This window comes from Dreissena polymorpha, chromosome 3 (genome assembly GCF_020536995.1).
Source record: "Dreissena polymorpha isolate Duluth1 chromosome 3, UMN_Dpol_1.0, whole genome shotgun sequence".
In the NCBI taxonomy this organism is placed as follows: Eukaryota; Metazoa; Mollusca; class Bivalvia; order Myida; family Dreissenidae; genus Dreissena; species Dreissena polymorpha.
In genome coordinates this window covers 102,825,206-102,849,234 of record NC_068357.1, presented here as the reverse complement: position 1 = coordinate 102,849,234, position 24,029 = coordinate 102,825,206, and the positions used below count along the sequence as shown (strand labels likewise).

General features: G+C 37.5%; 1 protein-coding gene across 3 annotated transcripts in view; it reads left to right on the top strand.

The window, feature by feature from the left end:
- LOC127872886 (poly [ADP-ribose] polymerase tankyrase-like) overlaps positions 1 to 24,029 on the top strand; it is a 255,395-nt gene that overhangs the window by 18,607 nt on the left and 212,759 nt on the right. For all 3 annotated transcript variants that reach the window (XM_052416370.1, XM_052416369.1, XM_052416368.1), the window contains exons 3-4: positions 7,151 to 7,346; positions 9,935 to 10,115. In XM_052416370.1, the coding sequence (XP_052272330.1) occupies positions 7,151 to 7,346; positions 9,935 to 10,115 (377 nt within the window). The remainder of the gene's footprint in view (positions 1 to 7,150; positions 7,347 to 9,934; positions 10,116 to 24,029) is intronic.

The window sequence follows — 24,029 nt, the reverse complement described above, 5'->3', positions numbered from 1 at the left end:
AAATTTGGTTAAGATTTATGTTTTGGTCCACTTTACCCCTAAAGTATCATAGAAATTGCTTTCATACTTGGAACACTCAAAAACTATCATAAGGGTACAGTAAAAGGACAAGTTGCATAACTCTGGTTGTCATTGTTACGGAATTATGGCCCTTTTTTGACTTAGTAACTTTTAATATATGGTTAAATTTTGTGTTTCGATCCACTTTACTTCTTAAATATCAAGGCTATTGCTTTCAAACTTCAAATACTTTCATGTATCATGAGGTTACTGTACCTGGCAAGTTGAATTTTACCTTGACCTTTGAATGACCTTGACTCTCAAGGTCAAATTATTAAATTTTGCTAAAATTGCCATAACTTCTTTATTTATGATTAGATTTGATTGATACTTTGACGAAACTACTCTTACCTGACATACCACAATAGACTCTACCCAAACCGTCCCCTGTGCCCTCCCCCCCCCCCCCTCCCCCCCTCCCCCCTACCTCCCCCCTGCCCCCCCCCTATTTTTTTTTTTTTTTTTTTTAAGATCATCTCACAAATGACCACCACACCCTCACACTATACCCCCACCCCCCCCCCCAATTTTTTTTTTTTATTTTTTTTTTTTTTTTTTTTTAAGATCATCTCACAAATTACCACGACACCCTCACACTTTACCCCCCCCCCCCCAATTTTTTTTTTTAAACAGTTATGTTTGAAATACCGTCCAACCATCGCACCCAAAAAATCCCCCCCCCCATCGCCCTTCCCCCCACCCCTCCCCCCCCACCCACCCCCCCCCCCCCCCTCCCTGCCCCCGATTGTTTTTTTTTTTTTTTTTTTTTGCTTTTTTGGAAGATAATGTAATAAATGTCCACAACCCCACACTATACACCCCTCTTCACTCCACCCCTCCCTCCTTTGTGATTGAAAATGAGAGTCCCTTCACTTTTAAAAAGAAAATAGATGAGCGGTCTGCACCCGCAAGGCGGTGCTTTTGTCTTAATTAGTTATGATCTTTTCTTTACCTATCTTAAAAGTACGGACAAGTACTTCTTTGGTACGGACAAGTGAATTTGTGGGTCCAGCTTGTCCGTGGACAAGTAGACTCTTAAAATATTTCAGAACCCCTGATATGGTTAAATTTTGTGTTTCGATCCACTTTACTTCTTAACTATCAAGGCTATTGCTTTCAAACTTCAAATACTTTCATGCTATCATGAGGTTACTGTACCTGGCAAGTTTGAATTTTACCTTGACCTTTGAATGACCTTGACTCTTAAGGTCAAATTATTAAATTTTGCTAAAATTGCCATAACTTCTTTATTTATGATTAGATTTGATTGATACTTTGACAAAACTACTCTTACCTGACATACCACAATAGACTCCACCCAAACCATCCCCCGTGCCCTCCCCCCCCCCTTCCCCCTCCTATTTTTTTTTTTTTTTTTTTTTTTTAAGATCATCTCACAAATGACTCCAACACCCTCACACTATACCCCCCTCCCCACCCCACCCACCCCCAAATTATTTTTTTTTGAAACAGTTAAAAAACAAATATTTTTTTTCATTATTTTATGTGTGAAATACAGTCATCCTTCGCACCCAAGAATTCCAACCCCCCCCCCCCCCTCTCCCCCCACCCGAATCCCCTCCCCTCTATTTTTTTTTTTTTTTTTTTTTTTTTTTTTTTAAGATCATCTCACAAATGACCACCACACCCTCACACTATACCCCCCCCCCCCCCAATTTCATTTTTTTTAAATGGTTAAAAAACACAAATATTTATTTTTATTATTTTATGTTTGAAATACCGTCCAACCATCGCACCCAAGAATCCCCCCCACCCCCCCACCCCCATGTTTTTTGTTTGTTTTTTTTTTCCATTTTTTTTTTTCGCATTTTTGAAAAATAATGTAATAAATGTCCACACCCCCACACTATACACCCCTCTTCACTCCACCCCTCCCTCCTTTGTGATTGAAAATGAGAGTCCCTTCAACTTTAAAAAGAAAATAGATAGCGGTCTACACCCGCAAGGCGGTGCTCTTGTTTATACATGTACACAGGGATGTATAATAGATTATACATCTCTGACGTACATGTACTACAGTTTTTAAACAATTTATTAGAATGTTTTTATTTTTTGGCATGCCCAGTAGCACACTGCTAACGCGGCATTGCGCTAGCAGAAAAAACCCCGCGGAGGGAGCGCGTTTTTTGGGGAAAACGCATGGAGTGTACTGTATACTTAAGAGTACCCGGGGTACATGTACGTAGTACCCGAGCCGACAATGAACAATCGAGCCATACTGGAAGGTGCAACATCTCTCACGCCCCCTAGCATCGCCTTTAGCAGTATTCAATTCTCAACAGGAAAGTGCTGGAGTCATTGATCCCGAGGGACAAGAAAAACAATTGATTAATGTTCGAAATAAATAATTTGATTAATGATCAGGGTTTTTTTTGGCCCGATTTTATAGCCGAAATTCGGCTATGTTCCCAATCCCAAAAAGTATACTTTTTTTTCCCAAAATGTGGCAAAAAATTCCCAATTTCCAAAAAAAAAAAAAAATTTTTTTTTTTTTTTTTTTTTAGAAAGAAGTGTCATGTGTATTTTATCTCAATTTTAATTTAATTACATCTAACAAAGTATTATATGATTTTTTTTCTTTTAATTTGAATGATTATAAAGAGTTAAATCAAATTTAGTATTTCCCTAATTAGTGGACTTTTCGTGTGGAAAAAAAGGCTAATGAATTTATTTTCCCAATTTCATGAAAATGCCGATAAAATTCCCAATTCCAAAGCCATGGGCTATCTTCCCAAAAAGTGGAAAAAAAACCATGATGATAATTCTATTATTTGAGCCAGGTCACAGGAAAAGCGCAGTCAAATCAGTATCCAATTAAATTATTTGTTATTGTCAGAAAAACGCTTTTAAGCAAACAGCTTTCAAGCGACTGCAGGCTGATCTAGATCCAAACTGGCCACAATCGCCTTAATGTCTCTTTTACTGTGACACAGTTCATTTAACTTTAAAGTGATAAAAAGTACTAACACTAAGAAATTGTACAAACCAGTAAAGAGTTTGAAATCAATGTTGAATTTCAGGACAGCTTGGTGATCTGCAAATCCCCGATGAAATGTTGATATCAGGTATCATAGTCATTCAATAAGTCGCAAAATGCTTGAATACAATTTATAAAGCACAATGTGACTTATATTGATTACTAAAAATACCAGTATGCCAGTTTTGCCGTGTCAAGCTGTTACGATCCAGAAAGTCCTTCATTCACATCGAGTATATATCCTTCGAATTCCAACTATTGTTGTCATAAGCGGAGATTTAGTGAATAAATAATTCATATATCCTAAATGACAGCTTCTAAATAGCGAAACAAGCCAATTTATGCAGTAGTGCTGCAACAATATACCGGTATATCGGTATATATCGCAATACGCTATCTGCATATTGTATTGCGATACGATTTTCATCATACCGGTACGAAAATTTTACAAAATTCATTCACATTTCGTCAAGAAAAGCCATCCGAAATAATGATAACAAGGTAAACAAAACAAAGCATTGTAAATGTTTTTTTTCTTAAAAGTAACATTCTGAAAGTGTATTTTACGGAGTAGCGTTGTTACATCGGAGCATTCGTTCGATGCTTTTGAACAGATTATCGTTGAATTAATTGCGAACAGCTGTAAATGTTTCGTTCGATTCTGAATTGAGCATTATTAAATTTGTAATCCGAATTTCGGAAATACGCTTCCAAATTTTAATGCTAATGCGACAATAAGAAATTCTAGCGTCAAATAAAAAGTGCTTTATCCTTTGTCTCAATAAAAAACGCGCGAAAATTATACAGACATGTAGAACGTCGCATGGAAAGTATGGGTGTATTTTGTGTTGTATAAAAATGGGAACATCACGTCAGGTGAATTACGCTTGTTCAGTGGAAAAAAACGCCCCGGTTGGACGTTATTTCATCACATCTTTAAATAGTAACAAATGCCAAAATGTATTTGATACTTAAAAAAATTTGCAAATGTTTGTGTTTCTTGTTATTCTTGAGTACGTTTAAAGTAAATATTTACCAGAATTTGCTTTAAAACTGGAATATACGGGATTATCGGGTAATTGGCAAGTTATAATTTTGGTACAAGTTAGCAATATATTGCGATATATTGCAATACGGGTTTTTGAACTGACAATATATTGCAATACGGTTTTTGGCGTATTGTTGCAGCACTATTATGCAGTAAGAAAGTTTTGAATCGAGACTCACGGGGCGGCCATTGTTGAATGTTAAAACACGAACGACAACTCTGCTAGGAGAATGTTATCAATGACGAGCAATCTCCTACGCAGTGGCGAAAGCAAAAGGGAAGTTACCTAAAAAATCGAGTTATCTCAATCGGACTGGCTCGGTCTTTTACATAGGTCGCCATTGAAAAATTTTTTTAGATGGTTATCAAACCTTGGACGATGCTGTTCCAGCATCGTCAAAAACTATACTTGTCCACGGACAACCATTTAGGAAATTTAACTTGTCCGTTGCTGAACTACACTTGTCCGTTAATGTTTATATAAATTATAAACGCATTTATTGATTAATGTAAAATAATGTGGAATAAATCAAAATGAGTATAATTTGCTTGTTTTAGTTATAGTTGTATTTCCATGGTACATTTATTATAGCAGTATATTATAAACAATATAAAGACTTTCTCAAACTTTTAATCTTTCAAAGCTAGTATTATTAAAACATGTGTTACACATAATTATACTTTGATGACCGAAAAATAAACATAAAAATGGGCATACGCATTTTGTGCAATTATCAGTTGGACCAACAGTGCCCCGATTCGAATTATTTTATCAGCCATTTTAAAATGCATATTTATGTAAACAACAGTAGATATTCTTTATTTTTAAAACATGTTTTATGCATGTTCATGTATAAAAAATTAATAAAAATACAAAATCAAAAACTTTTGCTGGAGTATTTTAAATACTCCCGCAAAAGGCTTTGATTTTGTATTTTACTCATCAGCTAAAAAAGAAAAAATTATCTGGAGCTGTGATCGTAATCTTAACAAATTGAACTAGTCCAATATATGGATCTCATCAGTTCGATCTTTACCGTTAAAGTCGTCTGAAATAACAAGGTACATTTAGACCGTGTTTTGATTATCTCAGTTCGATACTTTTATTTCCGTCTGATTGTAAAAATAAAGAAACCAGTCTGAACACTGTCTAACAGTCGGGCCAAATGTTGAAAATGCGGCATGCTCATGGTCTCTTATAGAATAAGGGAGATCACTGCGCAGGAGAGTGACCGTATTTTAGCTTGATTGCTCTGCAAATAATCGCGTGTCAACATCCGGTTTTGTAAAACTTAGTTACGGCTTTAATACAATGTATTTGTTTATATTCCTCGAACCGACTGGTTGTCCACGGACAACTTATTTGAAAAAAATCAATTGCCCAGACAAGCAAATGTACGACTCGGGCAACTCGGACATTTGATTTCGCCACCCCTGCCCACTACAGTAGTGGGGGACATATTGTTTTTGCCCTGTCTGTTGGTTGGTCTGTTGGTTGGTTGGTTTGCGCCAACTTTAACATTTTGCAATAACTTTTGCTATATTGAATATAGCAACTTGATATTTGGCATGCATGTGTATCTCATGGAGCTGCACATTTGAGTGGTGAAAGGTCAAGGTCATCCTTTATCCTTCAAGGTCAGAGGTCAAATATATGTGGCCAAAATCGCTCATTTTATGAATACTTTGAAATATTGAAGATAGCAACTTGATATTTGGCATGCATGTGTATCTCATAGAGCTGCACATTTTGAGTGGTGAAAGGTCAAGGTCATCCTTCAAGGTCAGAGGTCAAATACATGTAGCCCAAATCGCTTATTTATGAATACTTTTGAAGTATTGAAGATAGCAACTTGATATTTGGCATGCATGTGTATCTCATGGAGCTGCACAATTTGAGTGGTGAAAGGTCAAGGTCATCATTCAAGGTCAGAGGTCAAATATATGTGGCCCAAATCGCTTATTTTATGAATACTTTTGCAATATTGAAGATAGCAACTTGATATTTGGCATGCATGTGTATCTCATGGAGCTGCACATTTTGAGTGGTGAAAGGTCAAGGTCAAGGTCATCCTTCAAGGTCAAATATATGGGTCAAAATTGCTCATGTAATCTCACTTCTGCAATATTGAAGCTAGCAATTTTATATTTGAAATGCATGGGTATCTCATGGAGCTGCACATTTTGAGTGGTGAAGGGTCAAGGTCATCCTTCAAGGTCAAATGTCATATAGGGGGACATTGTGTTTCACAAACGCATCTTGTTTCATTATTTCTTAAATATTGGGGATGTAGGGGTATGATAAACAGAAAAGCAGGTTTCTACCTGATCTTTTTGTAATATATCAGGCTCGGCACGAACAAACTAATGGATCGGAATGCCTCGACGTTATTATTCTAAGCCTTGCCTGATATATTACAAAAAGATTAGGCAGTAACCTGTTATTTTCCCCTATCAGTGAAACCGTAGGGGACCTACGGTTTGCGCTCTGTCTGTCACACTTTTCTGGATCCTGCGATAACTTTAAAAGTTCATGAAACTTGAAACATGGCTAGATGGCAAAATGGAGATTATGCACGTCATTTCATTTTGTTCCAAGGTCAAGAATTCTAATTGCTATGGCAACAAATAGACTAGACATATTGCTGAAAATGGTGGAGTTTCACCGGTAGGGACTTATATTGCGAGGGCCAAAACACAAATTTTGGGGAAAGAGCCACAGCCAATTTTTCGGGGAAAAACAAGACAAAATTTTCTGGCTTTGGGTAATTAAAAATACTGAGGTAGATTGGAAATTGAGAGAAAAATGCATGATTTTAAAGAAGTTTCTGTCGGGGAAAGGGCCTTTTTGGTTAAGGGGAAGAAAGAGAGGCCCCTTGTGAAGAAGGTTTTTTTTGGCCCTGATTGCTTGGCAATATTCTTGTTCTATATATCTTAAGAAATTTCTAGTGCAAATGGCTTAGTTGCCATTAAATGATATGACTATTGTCCATGTTTTGTAAAATGTTTAATGTTTAACTTTTGCTGCCGAATATGTCTTATAGAGAAAACGAGTAGATGTTGAACCAAAACGAGTAGATGTTGAACCAAGAACCCCATTGAAGAGACAAAGGGTTCCAGTGCAGAAGTTTCAGTCACCAGCTGAGGAGCTGATTCCAATGCCATCAACATCAAAACAGAAAGATGTACAAGAACTCATCCACAAAAAGGGAACTTTCCTTGGAGTCAGGGGTGAAGAAGGTTGGTTTTGTGCTAATCTTACGAGTTCAAGATGGGGAATTATAAGGCTTATTTGAATGGCTCTAAACCTAATGTTTAAATATGAGAGAGAATACAATGTTGTTTTTTTTATGAGGTAGGAGGGCATATAGTGATCGGACTGTCCGTCCGTCTGTCCGTCTTTCCGTCACACTTTGCGTTTAGGTTTCGAAAAATGCTCATAACTTCTATGTCCCATGAGATACAACCTTCAAATTTGGTATGCATGTGTATATGGACAAGGCCTTTCCATACGCACAAACATTTTGACCCCTGTGACCTTGACGTTGAACTTAGGGTATGCGTTTAGGTATCGAAATCTGCGTTTAGGTTTCGAAAAATGCTCATTACTTCTATGTCCCTTGAGATATAACCTTCATATTTGGTATGGATGTGTATATGGACAAGGCCTTTCTATACGCACAAAAATGTTGACCCCTGTGACCTTGACCTTGAACTTTGGGTCGGGGTTTAGGTTTTCGAAATCTGCGTTTAGGTTTCGAAAAAGCTCAAAACTTCTATCAAGCGTTTATAGGGGGCATAAGTCATCCTATGGTGACAGCTCTTGTTTTAATTCGGGGTATAGGTGGCAGGGCCTTTTAGACTTAAACCATACATGTCAGCAGAGCTCTAGGAAATACTTAATCAAGCGTATTTGTACGCAAAAATTAAAAAAAATGATGCTTATTGGAAACCAATTGAGAGTCCCTATGATGCACCTTTTTGCATAACTGGGTTTTTCAAGGCAATCCATAAACAAACTTTACCTGTAAAGCAACCTCCTATTTAAATTAAAGCCAACACAATTTATTTCCTCGCACCTTTTAAAATCCAATTAATGAAATGCAGTATTTTTCTAAAATGTCTCATAGATTTTTTTCATCTCATCCTCTATGGTACTATGCATTAATGCTGTATCATGATGAGCATGCTTCCATTAATGTAGTATTGACAAATGCCGTTTGAAATGGCCACTTGATGATGTCTTAAAAATGTACAGTTTTAACTACCTAGAAACTGGCCCCAACTGGGCATTCACATCAAAGACCTTTGATGTCTGCTGACACCATTCACAATTTGAATTTTTTCTAGGCAAAGGTTTAATTGATGTCTTTCCAGGAACAATTTTGTGATTGTCTAAGACTTGTGTATTTAACTGGTTTTATTGTTATATGATTGGGGTGTTTTTCTTGGCGTCCTGATATAGGCTAATTTCTCCCGACATTCTCCCAAAAACGACATACCTTTGAAGTTCACAATAAAATTGGCTATTCAAGCTCTTTCTGGCTAAAACTTATCATCGCTATTCCCTTTATCGCCCCCTATTTATAACCCATTTCTACTGCTCGAGTGCACAAGTGTTGTTTTTTACTCCTTAAATGCAATCAATAAATGTGTTGTACTGAAATAAAAGCCAACTGCAGCTCAATCAAGTCCAATGGTACAACGTATCATTGGTAACCTGAGGTTAAAAAATCTGTCAAAACACTGATCTTGTATATCAAACAAAGGGAATGCTAATCAATATACATTATAGTTACACGATTTACACATGTTCAATGGGAATACACTGTTCAGATTGGATATCAAATAGAGGCATACCTCGGCCCACATTTCACTTTATGGAGTCCAGCCCATGCGCAAAGTGCGCATGTTTGATTACTTCTGGAAAATGGGGAACGTTTATGTTAATGAAATTCTTAAACACATTTTTAGCCGATATTTGCCAAAATAAAGAGTGTTTGTTATTAATAAAATTTCTACTCAATAACGGACTAAAGTAAAGGTGGAAGGATGATGATTATTGGTGTCCGGTCGGGACAATCCCACTTTGTGATCAAATGTCCTTACAATTTTTAACCAGGTTTTCCGAAGGATTGGCGAATGCGGGCGGGCTGGCTGGCTGGCGGGCTGGCGGGCGGGCGGAACAAGCTTGTCCGGGCCATAAATATGTCGTTCATTGTCAGATTTTAAAATCATTTGGCACATTTGTTCACCATCATTGGACGGTGTGTCGCGCGAAATAATTACGTTGATATCTCCAAGGTCAAGGTCACACTTTGAGTTCAAAGGTCAAAAATGACCATAAATGAGCTTGTCCTGGCCATAACTATGTCATTCATTGTGAGATTTTAAAATCATTTGGCACATTTGTTCACCATCATGGGACGGTGTGTCGCACGAAAGAGTCACGTCAATATCTCCAATGTCAAGGTCGCCACGACTAAAAATAGATTTTTTTTTTAAACAAACTTACAAAGGGGGTTAATTTTGTTTGTTCATTTCAAAAGTTCAGTTTGAGTTTTCTCCCTTTATCAGATTTTTTTTTCACAATGAAAACCTGGTTTTGTGACAATTTTGTCCCTTGTTATGGAATGTCCTGATTTGGACCTGAAAAATTCGGACATCTATGTTTTTACTCGAAAGTTGTGTATTTTCCTACTAATAAGTATTTTTGTCATAAATTCCAGCAATTTTCATAAAAATGTTTAATCATACTCTAATCAAGCATAAGTAGCTAAACGTTAGCTAAACATTGGTTACTTACCTGTGTTTCTGTCTGTATTTAGGTTCATTTTACCTCTGCAAGACACTTCAGAATGTGTTTGACAACACCCGCAAGTTTCGCATTCAGTGGCTTGACCTGTGCAACCCTCCAGACGTGTACAAGATAGACTTCCCAGACTCTACAGACGCAGACTGCATTCTCACCAATGTCAAAATGGAAAGACTGGAGAAAGACATGTACAAGTGAGAAATCCTTTTATTTGCAACACAGTTTATTACTGACATGACATTTTTTTACAGCGGATGAAAAAGTTTAGTTTAGACATTCCTGAAAATGATGTGAAAAAATCTGAACTTTGCTGCCTCTCCAAAACACTGCGATTACATTTGAATTGATGTATTTCATCATTAAAAAAATTGACTATTTGGTAAGCAGTCAACTTCGCCAATTTCTGATTTTTTTTCAATTTCGTCAGTCAGTATCCGATTTGTTTGTAATACAAATCGTGGTGGAGAAAGTGGGAGGACACATAGGAGTCACTTGCAGGAGGTGTGGCCTGTTTCAGTGTTTTCCATTAATATTTGACTAGCCAGTTATATTTTAAAGTAGCCAGCGACTACCTGTACATGTAAGTACTAAAATGGCAGTTTTTTGCACTGTTTGGAATTGATATTTTTGGGAAAAGTAGCCGGCGCCAAGATAGTTAGTAACCGGTGAAATCATCGGCTGCTGGTGCTTCTGGAGAACACTGCCTGTTTGTCAAATGCCAATTAACTAGTCGTTTGTTATCAGGTGATAGTAATGGACCCATATATTGTTATGCCATTTGTATGTCGTGCTAAAACCTTAACTAGCGACCACAACCCATTTTTTTATTTTCTACAAACCCACAAGTGTTATACATCATTGGAAAGGTCTTGTCAAGACAAATCCAAATCTGCAAGTTTTATGAAAATCGGAGAGGTATAACTAGAGTTATGCCCCTTTGATTTTTTTGAAAATCTTACTCTCAGCCAATGTTTACTTGCCAACAATTTATTGGACAATAGGTGCAAAGAGTTATACTTAACCTGATTATATGTTTAAAATATTCATTCTGGTATATTATTTTGTTGTTTAAACATGCATATATAACAATGAACATAAATTAAATTCAATTTTATTCACTATTGTTTGCCCAGTTTTCGTTGATTAGATTGCTGAAAGTGCCAGGAATGATACCAAGTTTTGCCAGAACACACATATAATATATATATAATGTAATACATATAAAAATCCAAATTTCATTTATGCCATTCTTTTGAATTTGCCTTCTCTCAGCTGAATTATTACTCAAACCTCAGGGTTTAATAATAACATCTCCTTCTTTAAGGTCTTCCCCTAGCTTGGCAGTGTAAACCGCTTCGTCTCCATCGTAGATAACGTTAAACCATTCTGGAAATCCAGGAACCTGAAATTAGTAAATAACTGATAAATAGTATATTTCAATATGTATTATATCATTGATTTTGAAGCTACAAAGTTGACATGTGAAAAACTTACTATTATAGCAACAGGCACTGCTACTACATTTACCTGAGAAATGACTTGGCCGCTGTACCATTTGGGAATATCATTGTCAAGCCATCTGTGCTCTATAGATTTGTTTACAAGAATATGGGGTGTTTCTGGTGGCGGAGTAGTAAACGAGTGTTTAATAAGCAGTGTTCTGCTGTGAATCTTTACTGTTGGGGACAGTGACCCTTTAGGGTTAAAAAAGTGGGGACAAAAAGGAAAAATCTGGGGACACAGAAATATATATTTGTAGCAAAATTAAATTTTCAGAAACTAATTACCTTTTACTTGCACTCTTAAATTTGCTTGATTTCTTCTTACAGCCAGTCCACAGGATGTAACATTCTAATTCAAACTTGAACATTTTAAAAACTTTTTTAAACTGTCAAACAATTGTCAACATATTTACAAAAATTTGAACAGATTTATGGTCATTGGACTCAGCATTGCGTGTCAAAGTACTTGTTCGATAATAAGAATTACCAATAGTAAAGGGGTTTTCTTTGTTTGTACTTTATGCACAAACTGCATGTCATTTTGTTGTTGTCAAACAGTGACCAATACAATTTTTGAAGACAATTTGCTTGGAATGTACGTTTAGGGGCAGACTTTTTTGTCATTGCTAAACAATGTTGGGAGTTGGGAAGACTCTGTTGGGGTGTTGTTATTATTATTGTCATATTTTCTAATTTTACCTTCCGGAGGAAAAAAACTGAAGTGGATTTTGTTTTCTTCAGCCGGTCACTTTCCGCCATTTTGATAGGTGTGAAAATTTCCTTGATATCAGCTGATTGGTTGTTATAACGTCAACTTACCATTGCAATAAAGTGTTATTAAAGTAAATTAACCATTGGCTGCAAAATGATGTCACGTCCAATAAAATAATTCGTTCTAGTTACACATTCACTCGATTACTTTACCGACTTACAAATTGAAGCGATTAGTTTTTATTCCTAATTCCTGTGCGCCCGCAGACCCATATACAGAAAACGGGTGGGGACAAATCTTTTATTTGTGGGCCAATGACGCAAGGGCGCATCCACGGCAGAACACTGATAAGGGATGTAACATTGTTCTTGAGTTCATCAACATTTAGGGGAACACGTTGACCATTGACAACATGACTGAACAAAAAGACATCAGTGTCACACTTTTGTTGAAAAACATTTATTCTAAACCATATTTGAAGGTCTCTATTTGTTCAGTTTTAGATTTGATTTTTTCCAATTCACTTTCCATTTGCTGCACATTTTGCCAAAGACCAAAAAATAACATGTCAGTAGTTTCTTTTTCAAGTCGTTCAATGCGACGCTGTTCTTGTTCTTCTTTCTTTATGAATTCCTCCTCCTGTTTTTCAAGTCTTTTTTGTAATATTATTTTTTCTCTTTCTTTGAATCTTAACTTTTCAATTTTCACTTCTTTTCTTGTTTCTTTAATAATTTCATTTATGTTTGTCTTGTTTTCCAACCAATCACATGTTTTATTTAAAGAAAATGTAATTTGTGCCTCTAGAGCTAGTGTTTTAATGTCATAAATACTGACCTGTTATCGTATGCTTATACTTTCCAAGGGGAAATAACTCATCCGGAATTTTAACTGGGAATCCGCCACCTCAATACCGTAATACAGGCCAGGTTAAACATAGTGCAATGCAACCTAGCCAAAAATCGGTAACCAACCCTCAATATTCTTTCCGGATCAATCTGGTGTAAACGTGTCTTTTACAGCTCTGAATTAAAATACTGTTTTTCGCTTGGTTGATTGGGGTTTTGAATAGATAAATTGTGTTATTTATCTTTTTATTTCTCATTCGGATTAATTTGTGTGGATTTAATGGATTTTGTTTCATTTGTAAATGGTAAGCCATGCTTGTTTTTATCGAACAATGGTTTATTTCTACCATGCTGGGTGTTTTCAGGCGCGAACGACCACGTGCAAAACGTGCTCTTCTAATACATTGCTAGAACGTGCAAAGCATGTTCTTCTAATGTGTTACGAGATCGTGCAAAGCGTGTTCTTCTTTTGACAGATTGTTTATCATTTGCCATTGTGTGCAATAATGATTTTAACGTTCCGTATGACAATCTTATTGATCGTCATTTTATTTTTCATCTGTTTTGAATTAACTTTTGTTTAATTTATGATCTACGGCAGTATTATTATAATTTTCATTATGGTCAAATAATGATTTTATGTGCCGTATGATAATCTGATCTGTGACCAGTTTATGGTTGAATATGTTTTGCTCTTGTTTTTCATATATTCGACTACATGATGGTCGCAGAAACAAGAGTGGATAAATACCCGGTGACTTCGCAGACCATGGATGATAGTTGCAGCAACAGTCACCGGGTATCGGGAACAATGGCGACCGTACTATGCTAAGTCTCTTAGACAGTCGGTCAACATCAGACCATATGGCGACACCCGTCAGCCGGTCTTTGCCCGATGGCATTGGTCAAGGACATCGACCAATGCCGGACCATTTGGCATCCGCCATACGGTCATTATCCGGTGACAACACTGGTCATGATATGACCGGTACGTCACCGGGGACGTTGATCACGGACCATTGATCGACGTCTGACCGGCCGGTCCGGTCACCGGTCTTGTCACCGGTCATGTCACCGGTCCGGTCCGGTCATTGATCACCGGTCCGGTCACCGGTCATGTCACCGGTCCGGTCATGTCACCGGTCCGGTCCGGTCATTGATCACCGGTCTGGTCACTGGTCAACAGTCATCAGTTAGGCCTGCCACCGATAACACCAGTCACCAGTCAAGAAGAAGAACTCGGTCTTCTTCATTGAATTATTCTCCTATTCGTCGTCGAATACATCGTCTTCATCAAGGATAAGACATCGGACACGCTCTTCTTCGTCGAGCAGTTCTCATCGTTGCGGCTCTCGTAAGCAATCACGTCGTCACTCACGGAGACGTTATTCTAGAAGATCTCGGTCTCATCGCAGCCGATCCACATCTCGGCCGATCCACATCTCGACATCGCAGGAAACGAGGACGTCGTCAACCTTCATGTAGACATCAGCGGACTTCATTGAGCACAACAGGATAGTTATCGAACATACCTCTCCTTCATTGAGCAGTTCTCGGCATTGATACGCTCGTAAGTGATCACGTCAATGCTCACGGAGACAATATTGTAGAAGACAATATTTCCAGCGTAGCCGAACAATATTTCGGCATCGCAGTTATATGGATGTCGCCACTTCTCACGTAGGCGTTAATGAACCTACTGGTCATATCGACGTTCTCCATTTTATTCCTTTAGGAATATCATGTCTCCATTCCACGTGTGATGGTTTTTCTTATGGCATCCACACATGTTGCAGTCACCGAGCCGTAGTTGTATACGAACACTAGTTCGTTTAACTTTCAGGCTTCGGGATAAGCTGTTCTTTTCTCCACTACGACTACAAGGACACTTATGCCTATTAATACTGATAATCTACCGTTGTTTTCCGGTTAACATTATCAGATGACTTCGTGGATGGTCATTCTTCTGCACCAGATATTTCCATTCTGACGCAGTTATATTATACCGGTCCCGATCACCGGACATCGGTCACCATTCATCGGTCATATCAACGATCACTGATCACCGGTCAGAATTTTTTTTTGTCTTTAACTGGTAACGTCACCGGTCATATTATGACTGGTCCGTTCACCTGGCTACAGTTACCGGTCATTGACCGGTCAGGTTCTGTCACCAGTTACCAATTACCGGTATTCCACTGTGTTTTCATCGGTCATTTTTTGGTATCACGGGTATCGTCTTCATTACCTAGTTGTATACCCCTGGCTATGATTGTATTGAATACTATATTTTATGGATTCAACAATCTACATGACTTTTTGTGTTTTTCAATACTGATGTTCTACTGGCGACGGTTACCAAATCATGCTATATCTGTTATTTGTACTTCTATCTCAACCGGCTACATGCAGACTACTGGTCTTGCAGATAGATCGGCTGAAGTGGGCTCGGAGACTAGCATTGAGGTCGAACATTACTATTTGACCTCTATTAATTTATGTTCGAGACCCGAAGGATGAATTGTTTTAACCGCCTTTACCTGTCGGCTACAGACTTTGCAGTCAGTGTCACGGAACAGTTGGGACACATTAATGACGCTAGCAGGATTAGCAAGACGACATTTTGTATCGACTTCTGCTTTTCTATTGCTCCTACGACAGTGCATATTTTCAAGCTACTGGAATCAACAAGAGTTCTGATACATAGGATTGCCCATCAGATTGACCGCATAGCGGCTACAGTCTTGTAGATGGCTTAGGACCTATTGAACTTAGATCCTAGGATCTGGAGGGACCTCATCTTAAAGTTATTCTTCTATTACACTTCTGGCCATAACAGGCCGTCTTCCTATAACTGGTCGTATTCCTTTCGGAATTCGTCCCGGTTAGCAGTCTTGAAGTAAATGGATTAATCAAGTCAGAATTTAAGACTTCCATGCATTCTACCGGCAAGCGTGGACCCGCTTAAGGTTACTCCTAGGGTTTTCACCTTTTTCTGCCATCACACCTCCGATTCCGGAGGTACCGCTGTCAATCATATTTCCGTACTTTGCAAATCGATGACTTCGCGACCTGTATTATCCAGGATTTTAAAGGCGCCTGTTATTGGTTCAAGAAGAGGCTATATTCTGTAGATAGGTCATAAACTTATAAGTGTTAAACACTGTCCTATTCTACCAATTTTCAAGTGTGTTTGGAGTGGGAAAGTTCGGCTTGCCGTGGTTTCTTTGCCCACGCATCCTTGACAAATGGTTCCGGTCACCGGTCAGTATTTACCGATCCGGTCACCGGTCCTTCTGCTGAGACGTCTTTTCTTACGTCTGTTTCAGCTTTATTTTTAAGATAATTGTATTAATCTTGGGATTATTCAATGACACAGATTTCCATCTTTTTGTCATTATTTACCACTATTCAGTGGTGTCTAGACTAGAAGATTATCTTGGCAAGAATATAGTTTATTCTACCACAACCTTCCTTACATCTTATACAGATGTGAGCAGAGAAGGTTATGGACGATCACATAGAACAACGTATCTTGATTTTCTCAATTATGTGGTATCCTAATGAATATCACCTGCACATCTACATCTTGAAAAGCGAAAATTCTTTTTAGCTGTTTTTCATTTACAACACATTTTCACGATTCCTTTGTGATGGTTTCAACTATCACACATCGGTCGAGGTTTACTTACAGACGCGGAGGTTATCATATTATCACTCCTTGTAACTGGAAATCAGGAACTTATTCGTTCTTTGCAAGAACAACAAATTTTCTCTATCGTCTTACTCATACCAGGTCGTCTCAACGCCCTGTTGGACGTTTTGTCCTGCAGTTCTTTCTTTCGAATTATTTTCCGTTGGGTTCAAATAATGTAATTGCGCATGCGCGCCAGTGAAGTTGCATGGTGTACATAGTATATCAAAGAATGTTGTTTATCATCAAACGCTAGTAATTAGCGTTATGCGATCGTATATTGCAGTGTATACCGGTATGCTGAACAACGTCAATAATGCAGTTCACAGAAATCGATCCAGCAGGGTGTGCGATTGTTATACATTCGTCCATTGACATAAACTGGAATATCTTGCCTTCTTGGTGAGTTTTTGCAATAACTGAGTTTTTGCCATAATTTCATGCAATATACTTAATGAACCATGGGATTATGGTTCTACGACCTTTTAAGTCTCCTGTACAATTATTTTCAGGAAACTTCTTCACAAGTCAAATATCATATCTCAGAGAGACATATTTTTACTGATCCAAGCATGTGCCACTACATGTCTGGCCATTAATAACTTATAGTTATCTCTACAGAAGAACGTTTTTTCTGTTAGAGTTTCAATCCTTGTTACTTGTGCAAGGATAATTCCATCAGAACTGTATAAAGGTTCTATGGAAATTCATTTTTTACTGGGTATTCGAGAGCATAGTTATTACCTTAATCACTCTGCTACACTACGCGGCCCGGGATTTTTGCCTAAATCACCGACACGCGGTGGTCATTATTTATTTTGGGTGAAAAATCACCGCAATCTCGTGCGTTTCATCACGCTAGGTCGAGCATGATCACCGCAAATGCGATAAATATGATCTCCGCGGTGATTCACCGCGATTCACCGCGTTCCCAGTCAACGTGGTGAAGAACGATTTTCCTACGTTACATGTACATATATAATCTTCACAGAGATATAGCAATATGGGATTATTAGCATTGTTGGCAGATATAATCGAGTATCCTTTTTAAAATGTCAACATGTATTTCACACCCATGTCCCTGACAGTTTTTTTTGTCTTTTTAAATGCTGCGTATAAAACAAAACAGTGTTCACACCTAGCTGTATGATACCGCACCTGGAGGAGTGATAATTGCGTTTTTGATTATGCAATTAACAGTTTGAAGCCATGGATAACTCATAACTGATTGTAATGTAATTGTCGTATTTTTCCGAGTCTCTCGATTCCCCGATACATACGTTTCAACTGTCTCAATCACATACATGCAACTTCTTCCGTCTTTATCCATTACTCGATAATCCCGCATATGCCCGATTTCCATTTTAAAAGCGAATTCTGGTTAATATTGACAATAAGAGTCCCAAAGAATGTCATACACAAGCGTTCAAAATTATCAAATGAATTTCGGCATATGTTTCTATTTAAAGATTTGATGAAATATAAGCGCCCAATCAGATCAGTTGTATTGTACATCTGTAAATCACCTGACACGGTTTGCACGCGTCGTGAACAGCTATTTTCGGTTACAAATTCTAGCCACAAATACATAGTGCAAATGAATAAAATTAATTTCTTTGTTCTGATAAAAAGCGCGCGAAAATTGGCGTGTGTGTATTTATTTGTAAATAAACATTTCAAAGTGGGTAAAACATTGAAATCATTAATTTTAATTTCCATTAAAAGTTTCGTTGTGAATTTCAACTTAATTACCGGGGTACCTCGCCAAAAACTTGGCATTGACACTTCCTCTAAATAAAATATAATTAAAACACGCTGTATTGTAACCGTCTAGCTGTTTCAGTTCCTTCGTTATTGAAACGCATTGTATACTGACTACACACAAATGTCGTGTACAGATCATAATATTCTTCAACAACCAATAAACAAATTCATTAAAGTTTAGATTTAATGCAACATGTACACGTCATTTTCGAATCGAGAAAGGGAGTTAATATTGTGAAAATAAACCAATATCTGTTTATTGAAATTGTCAAATTATTAGCAATTCTTATGAAAATAAATATCGTTATTTTAAATGTTTTATGCAAGTCTGTTTCCGAGAGCATATATGGGAATTAACTGTGTGAGCAATTCAATATGTTAACAGCTATACATTCATTGTTTTGACAGACGACACGTGCTTAATCTTAAGTTTGTTTCTGGTAAAACACAGGATATTGGATGTTCGGGGCTTGATTGGATAATAAAACAAAGACGCAGTCGGCGGTTTTCAGTAGAACTTTTGTACTTACCAACTCAATTGATAGTGCACATGCTTATCTAACATTTAGGGATCATCAACACGGGTCCTAGCAACTTCCACGGACCATAATACACAGCCTGATGGTTACTTTCAGTAGCACACGTGGTCAGAAACTAACAAGTTCGAGTATTAAAGCACAGAGATTATGATCTGAAAAATTGTACGAGGTCCGAAATGAAACAGAATGCCAAATCAAACGATTCACCGCCTAATTTTAAGAGTAACAAACTATGTTTGAAACATTTAAAATAACGATAATTCCGAATGATCACGGCTTCCATTTTCAAAAGTAAATGCCGTTCAACATTGCTCGAGAAATAGTAAAGACAAACGTTTGCTATTATCAAATGAATTTTACACGCTACTATTTTATTAAATAGATCTAGCAGCCCAATCGGGATTGGAGACGCGTACATCATCTGAAGCAATGTGTAAATTTAAATTTAGATGCACATGTAAAAGTCATTTTCTGAAAATCAGAACGAAGTGAAAGTATTCATTTTACCAATGAACCATTTGATTTTATTCAAATGGTCGCCATTTTTTATATTTTTGTCGTCTGTGTATTTTAGCAAGTTTTATGCAAATATTTATGCCCCCCTTCGAAGAAGAGGGGGTATATTGCTTTGCTCATGTCGGTCTGTCGGTCGGTCTGTCGGTCCGTCCACCAGGTGGTTGTCAGACGATAACTCAAGAACGCTTGGGCCTAGGATCATGAAACTTCATAGGTACATTGATCATGACTCGCAGATGACCCCTATTGATTTTGAGGTCACTAGGTCAAAGGTCAAGGTCACGGTGACCCGAAATAGTAAAATGGTTTTTGAATGATAACTCAAGAACGCATACGCCTAGGATCATTAAACTTCATGGGTAGATTGATCATGACTTGCAGATGACCCCTATTGATTTTGAGGTCACTAGGTCAAAGGTCAAGGTCACGGTGACCCGAAATAGTAAAATGGTTTCCGGATGATAACTCAAGAACGCATACGCCTAGGATCATGAAACTTCATGGGTAGATTGATCATAACTCGCAGATGACCCCTATTGATTTTGAGGTCACTAGGTCAAAGGTCAAGGTCACGGTGACCCAAAATAGTAAAATGGTTTTCGGATTATAACTCGAGAACGCATACGCCTAGGATCATGAAACTTCATAGGTAGATTGATCATGACTTGCAGATGACCCCTATTGATTTTGAGGTCACAAGGTCAAGGTCACAGTGACCCGAAATAGTAAAATGATTTTTGGATGATAACTCAAGAACGCTTTTGCCTAGGATCATGACACTTCATAGGTACATTGATCGTGACTCGCAGATGACCCCTATTCATTTTCAGGTCACTAGGTCAAAGGTCAAGGTCACAGTGACAAAAATCGTATTCTCACAATGGCTGCCACTACAACGGACAGCCCATATGGGGGGCATGCATGTTTTACAAACAGCCCTTGTTATTGTTTATTTCAACGTTAAAAGCAATTCTCGTTTCCGAGATTAAACTATGTAAATTTCTTGGATATGGTTACTTTCCTACACAATCATTGACAGATGACATCCGATTGTAATTGTATGAAGTATGCAGAGAAGCTGACGAAATGTTAAAACAATCGGGTAGAAGTAAAAATATCAGGTTATTTTCTTAACCTGTTTCTTATATCCGTCAATTATAGCCGACGGCCTCGGCATGATTCGGAGTGAATACTCGTTGTGGCTGCGGAGAAACTTCGAGAACAAAAGAATCTGTAGCCGCGAACTTTGTTGGTTTTGCGTGAGCCGTACTGTACAATTTTTATTTTAAGAAATAAAGATATTGTTTGGAATCAGGATTTGACATTCAGCAAGTACGGTGTTTACTTTCATATTGGAATACATTTTCGCGATATAATGTGATCGTCAATAATAATGACATTAGTTAATAAGTTGAAATTTAAATATAGTAGTTTCATGCCAATCACGGCGATTTGCGGTGTTTTGCGATAATTCAACAGCTGATCTTTATCGCGAGATGGTCGCAGTGAAATCACGGCGGAATCACTGCGAATCACCCATAGAGTGTCATCACGGTGAATCACCGCGATTTGCGGAGAATCACCGCGATTTGCGGTGAATCGCCGCGATTTGCCACGTTGGCCCAAACGCGGTGATCGGTGATTTTGGCAAAAATCGCGGGCCGCGTAGTGTAGATACATAGAGGTTTTTCTCATCTTTTTCTTGATGATAAGATATTTGTTCTTTTCTTCATCAAGGGATAGAGATTATGCTTTCGTATACCTTGTTTTGTGCAAGTCATCGCAACTCTGTGCTGTCTTACCTATTTTGGAACTGATCCAGACTATGGAACGTCAACACTATGTTTTTCGTTCCTTTACCTTCTTAAGCGGTTTTGACTTGTGTTACATGTTGGGATGCTTAATGAGCTCCCTATGAACCTTTTTCATCAGGCTTATTAACAGTTCCAATATAATTTTAAGAAGGTTTTCCTTATTTTGGCTTTTACCATACGGAGAAGTGAAATTCATGCTTTTTCTGTTGAATACGACCAATTCCAGTTGGATCTATTGTCGTTTTCACTTTGTTGTGTCAGCCAGGATTTCTTGCTTAATATCAAGTCCTCTATATGGCTTCTACCTTCAAGTTTCCAAGTTTTTCTTAAACTGGTAGTCATGAAGATGAGGATAAACTTCTTTGGGCAATCAGGGCTTTGAAGTTCTATCTCAGCAGTGTTAGTCGGAAGTCCATTCGAGGTTCTCAAAAGACACTCTTCATTTCCCCAAAAAGAGGGGGGGGGGGGGAGATGTGTCTGCGCTTCTATTTCTCGGGGTTAGACCTCGACTAAGGAAAGTTACTCTTATCCTATCTAAGGATTCATTCCTTTTTAGGATCTGACCTCTGTCTGTTTTGTGGGCATATATTAATCACACCCCACTTTTTGACGTGCTCTAAGCTGTTTACTGGAGGAATCCGACCACCTTTGTCATCTTTTTATCTTCGTTTTCTGAAGTGCCAACAATACAATTTGTATATGTTTGGGCTTGTTGTGGTTTCACTAATGGTAGTGTCTTCTTTACGACATAGACATATTACTCTGTCCGAGAAGTCATAATTAATACCGTTTTAACGAAGATTACTTGATATCATTAGCTGATAACCCTGTTTATGGGTTCTACTGTATTGGGAAAATATACACGAACCTTCCCACCGCAGCTGCAAATTCAGCATACGATAACAGGTCAGTATTTATGACATTAAAACAAATTTTTTAAATAAAATTCATTTTAATTATTAAATACTTACCTGTTATCGGTGAGTCCCACCTCCCACCCCGCTATTAGATTAATATTTTTGTATATATATTGAAAGAATATTGAGGGTTGGTTACCGATTTTTAGCTAGGTTGCATTGCACTATGTTTAACCTGGCCTGTATTACGGTATTGAGGTGGCGGATTCCCAGTTAAAATTCTGGATGAGTTATTTCCCCTTGGAAAGTATAAGCATATGTTAACAGGTAAGTATTTAATAATTAAAATGAATTTTATTTAAAAAATTTGTTTTAATATTTGGTTTTGCGGAAAGAATATGATCAACATATGAAAAAACTCTTTCTGGGAACTTGTTGTGTTTATCCACACTTACAGTTTCGTTCGAATTGATAGTGGCATGGGTTCCACCAGGAAGATGGTCACCATACTTGTTTTGGATGAGCTTCGACAAAGCTGGGATGGTTACTGAAAGGATCAGAGTTACTAACCCATCTAAAGTTGAAGGTGTCACAAGACAGTCATACACTTTATCTGTTTTAATTGGCACATCTTCAAACAAAGGGAGCTCTCCTTTGATAAAGTTGTCAAGTCTATTTACAGTTACATTCAAATAATTCAATAGTCTTAGATATCTCTCATTCATCATAGAAATGGATATGCTTTTGTCCTCAATAACATTCCACAGTGGTGTTGTTATAAACTTAGAAATTAACTTCAAATAATGACTTTTGTGATACATCTGCCATATGAACTAATGTGTGCAGGTCACAGAAAAAATTGTTCATTTGGGATATGGCTTGCTTCGACTCTTCATTCATTGCATTAAAATTGCTTATAACATCAGGCAAAACTGACGTTCTGTACTGTTCCAACATGTCATTAAATTTTGTTTCTGTTGAAGACCGATCACTCATTGTGTTTTTTATGATACATAGCAGTTTTTTGGAAGTTTCATTTTCAGAACAACTAGCTATTTCAATATCAGACCAAATTTCTTTAAAAGTATCCAATGTGTCCTTTGATGATTTGGTGGCCATGTTGCGAAGTCCAAGTAGTTTATACTGACCTTCAACCCGTGTAGCAAAAGCCCCCCATTTTGTACCGTACTTTTAGGCCTCGTCTGTGTGCAAAGTAGTGTTAGGTTGCTCACAACATTCAGATACTTGACGACGGGAAATTAAAGCACGTTCAATAAACCAATTATTTATTGTACTTATGCAGGGCAGTTTGTTTGCTTTTTTGTTGCAAAGACATAAGACACTATTTAATACTTCACTGACGTGTTCACATGAAACAGGATTGTCTAAAAGTTTATAAACACATGTGTGTAATTCAGGTATATATGAATTTGTGTCTTCATCAAACAATGTCAATTTTTCCATTTTTTTCAATGCAATATTTTCAATATTAAGTTCATCAATTAATTGTTTTAAATACTTAATCTCGTCATTTTTTTCCAAAATCTTTCTATTTAATCCAACAACATCATTTCTTAATTGTTCAATTTCACTATAATCATCATGTTCAAAAGACTGCTCACATTTTGGTATTTTGTTTCGCCAGTAGGCTTCCCTGTTTGATGCTCTTTTCAGAGCCTTTTTTGTTTCATTTAATTTACTTGAATTATTTTCAATGCTCTTACTTGTTACATATTTCTCTTCAACAGCAAATTTCAACTCAATTTCAAATTCAGACAACATAGTTTTTGTACTCGAAAGCATAACAGCTAATTCCTCTGCTACTGCTTGATAAGCTTGTGCTTTCAGATTTGGGTCATCATTAG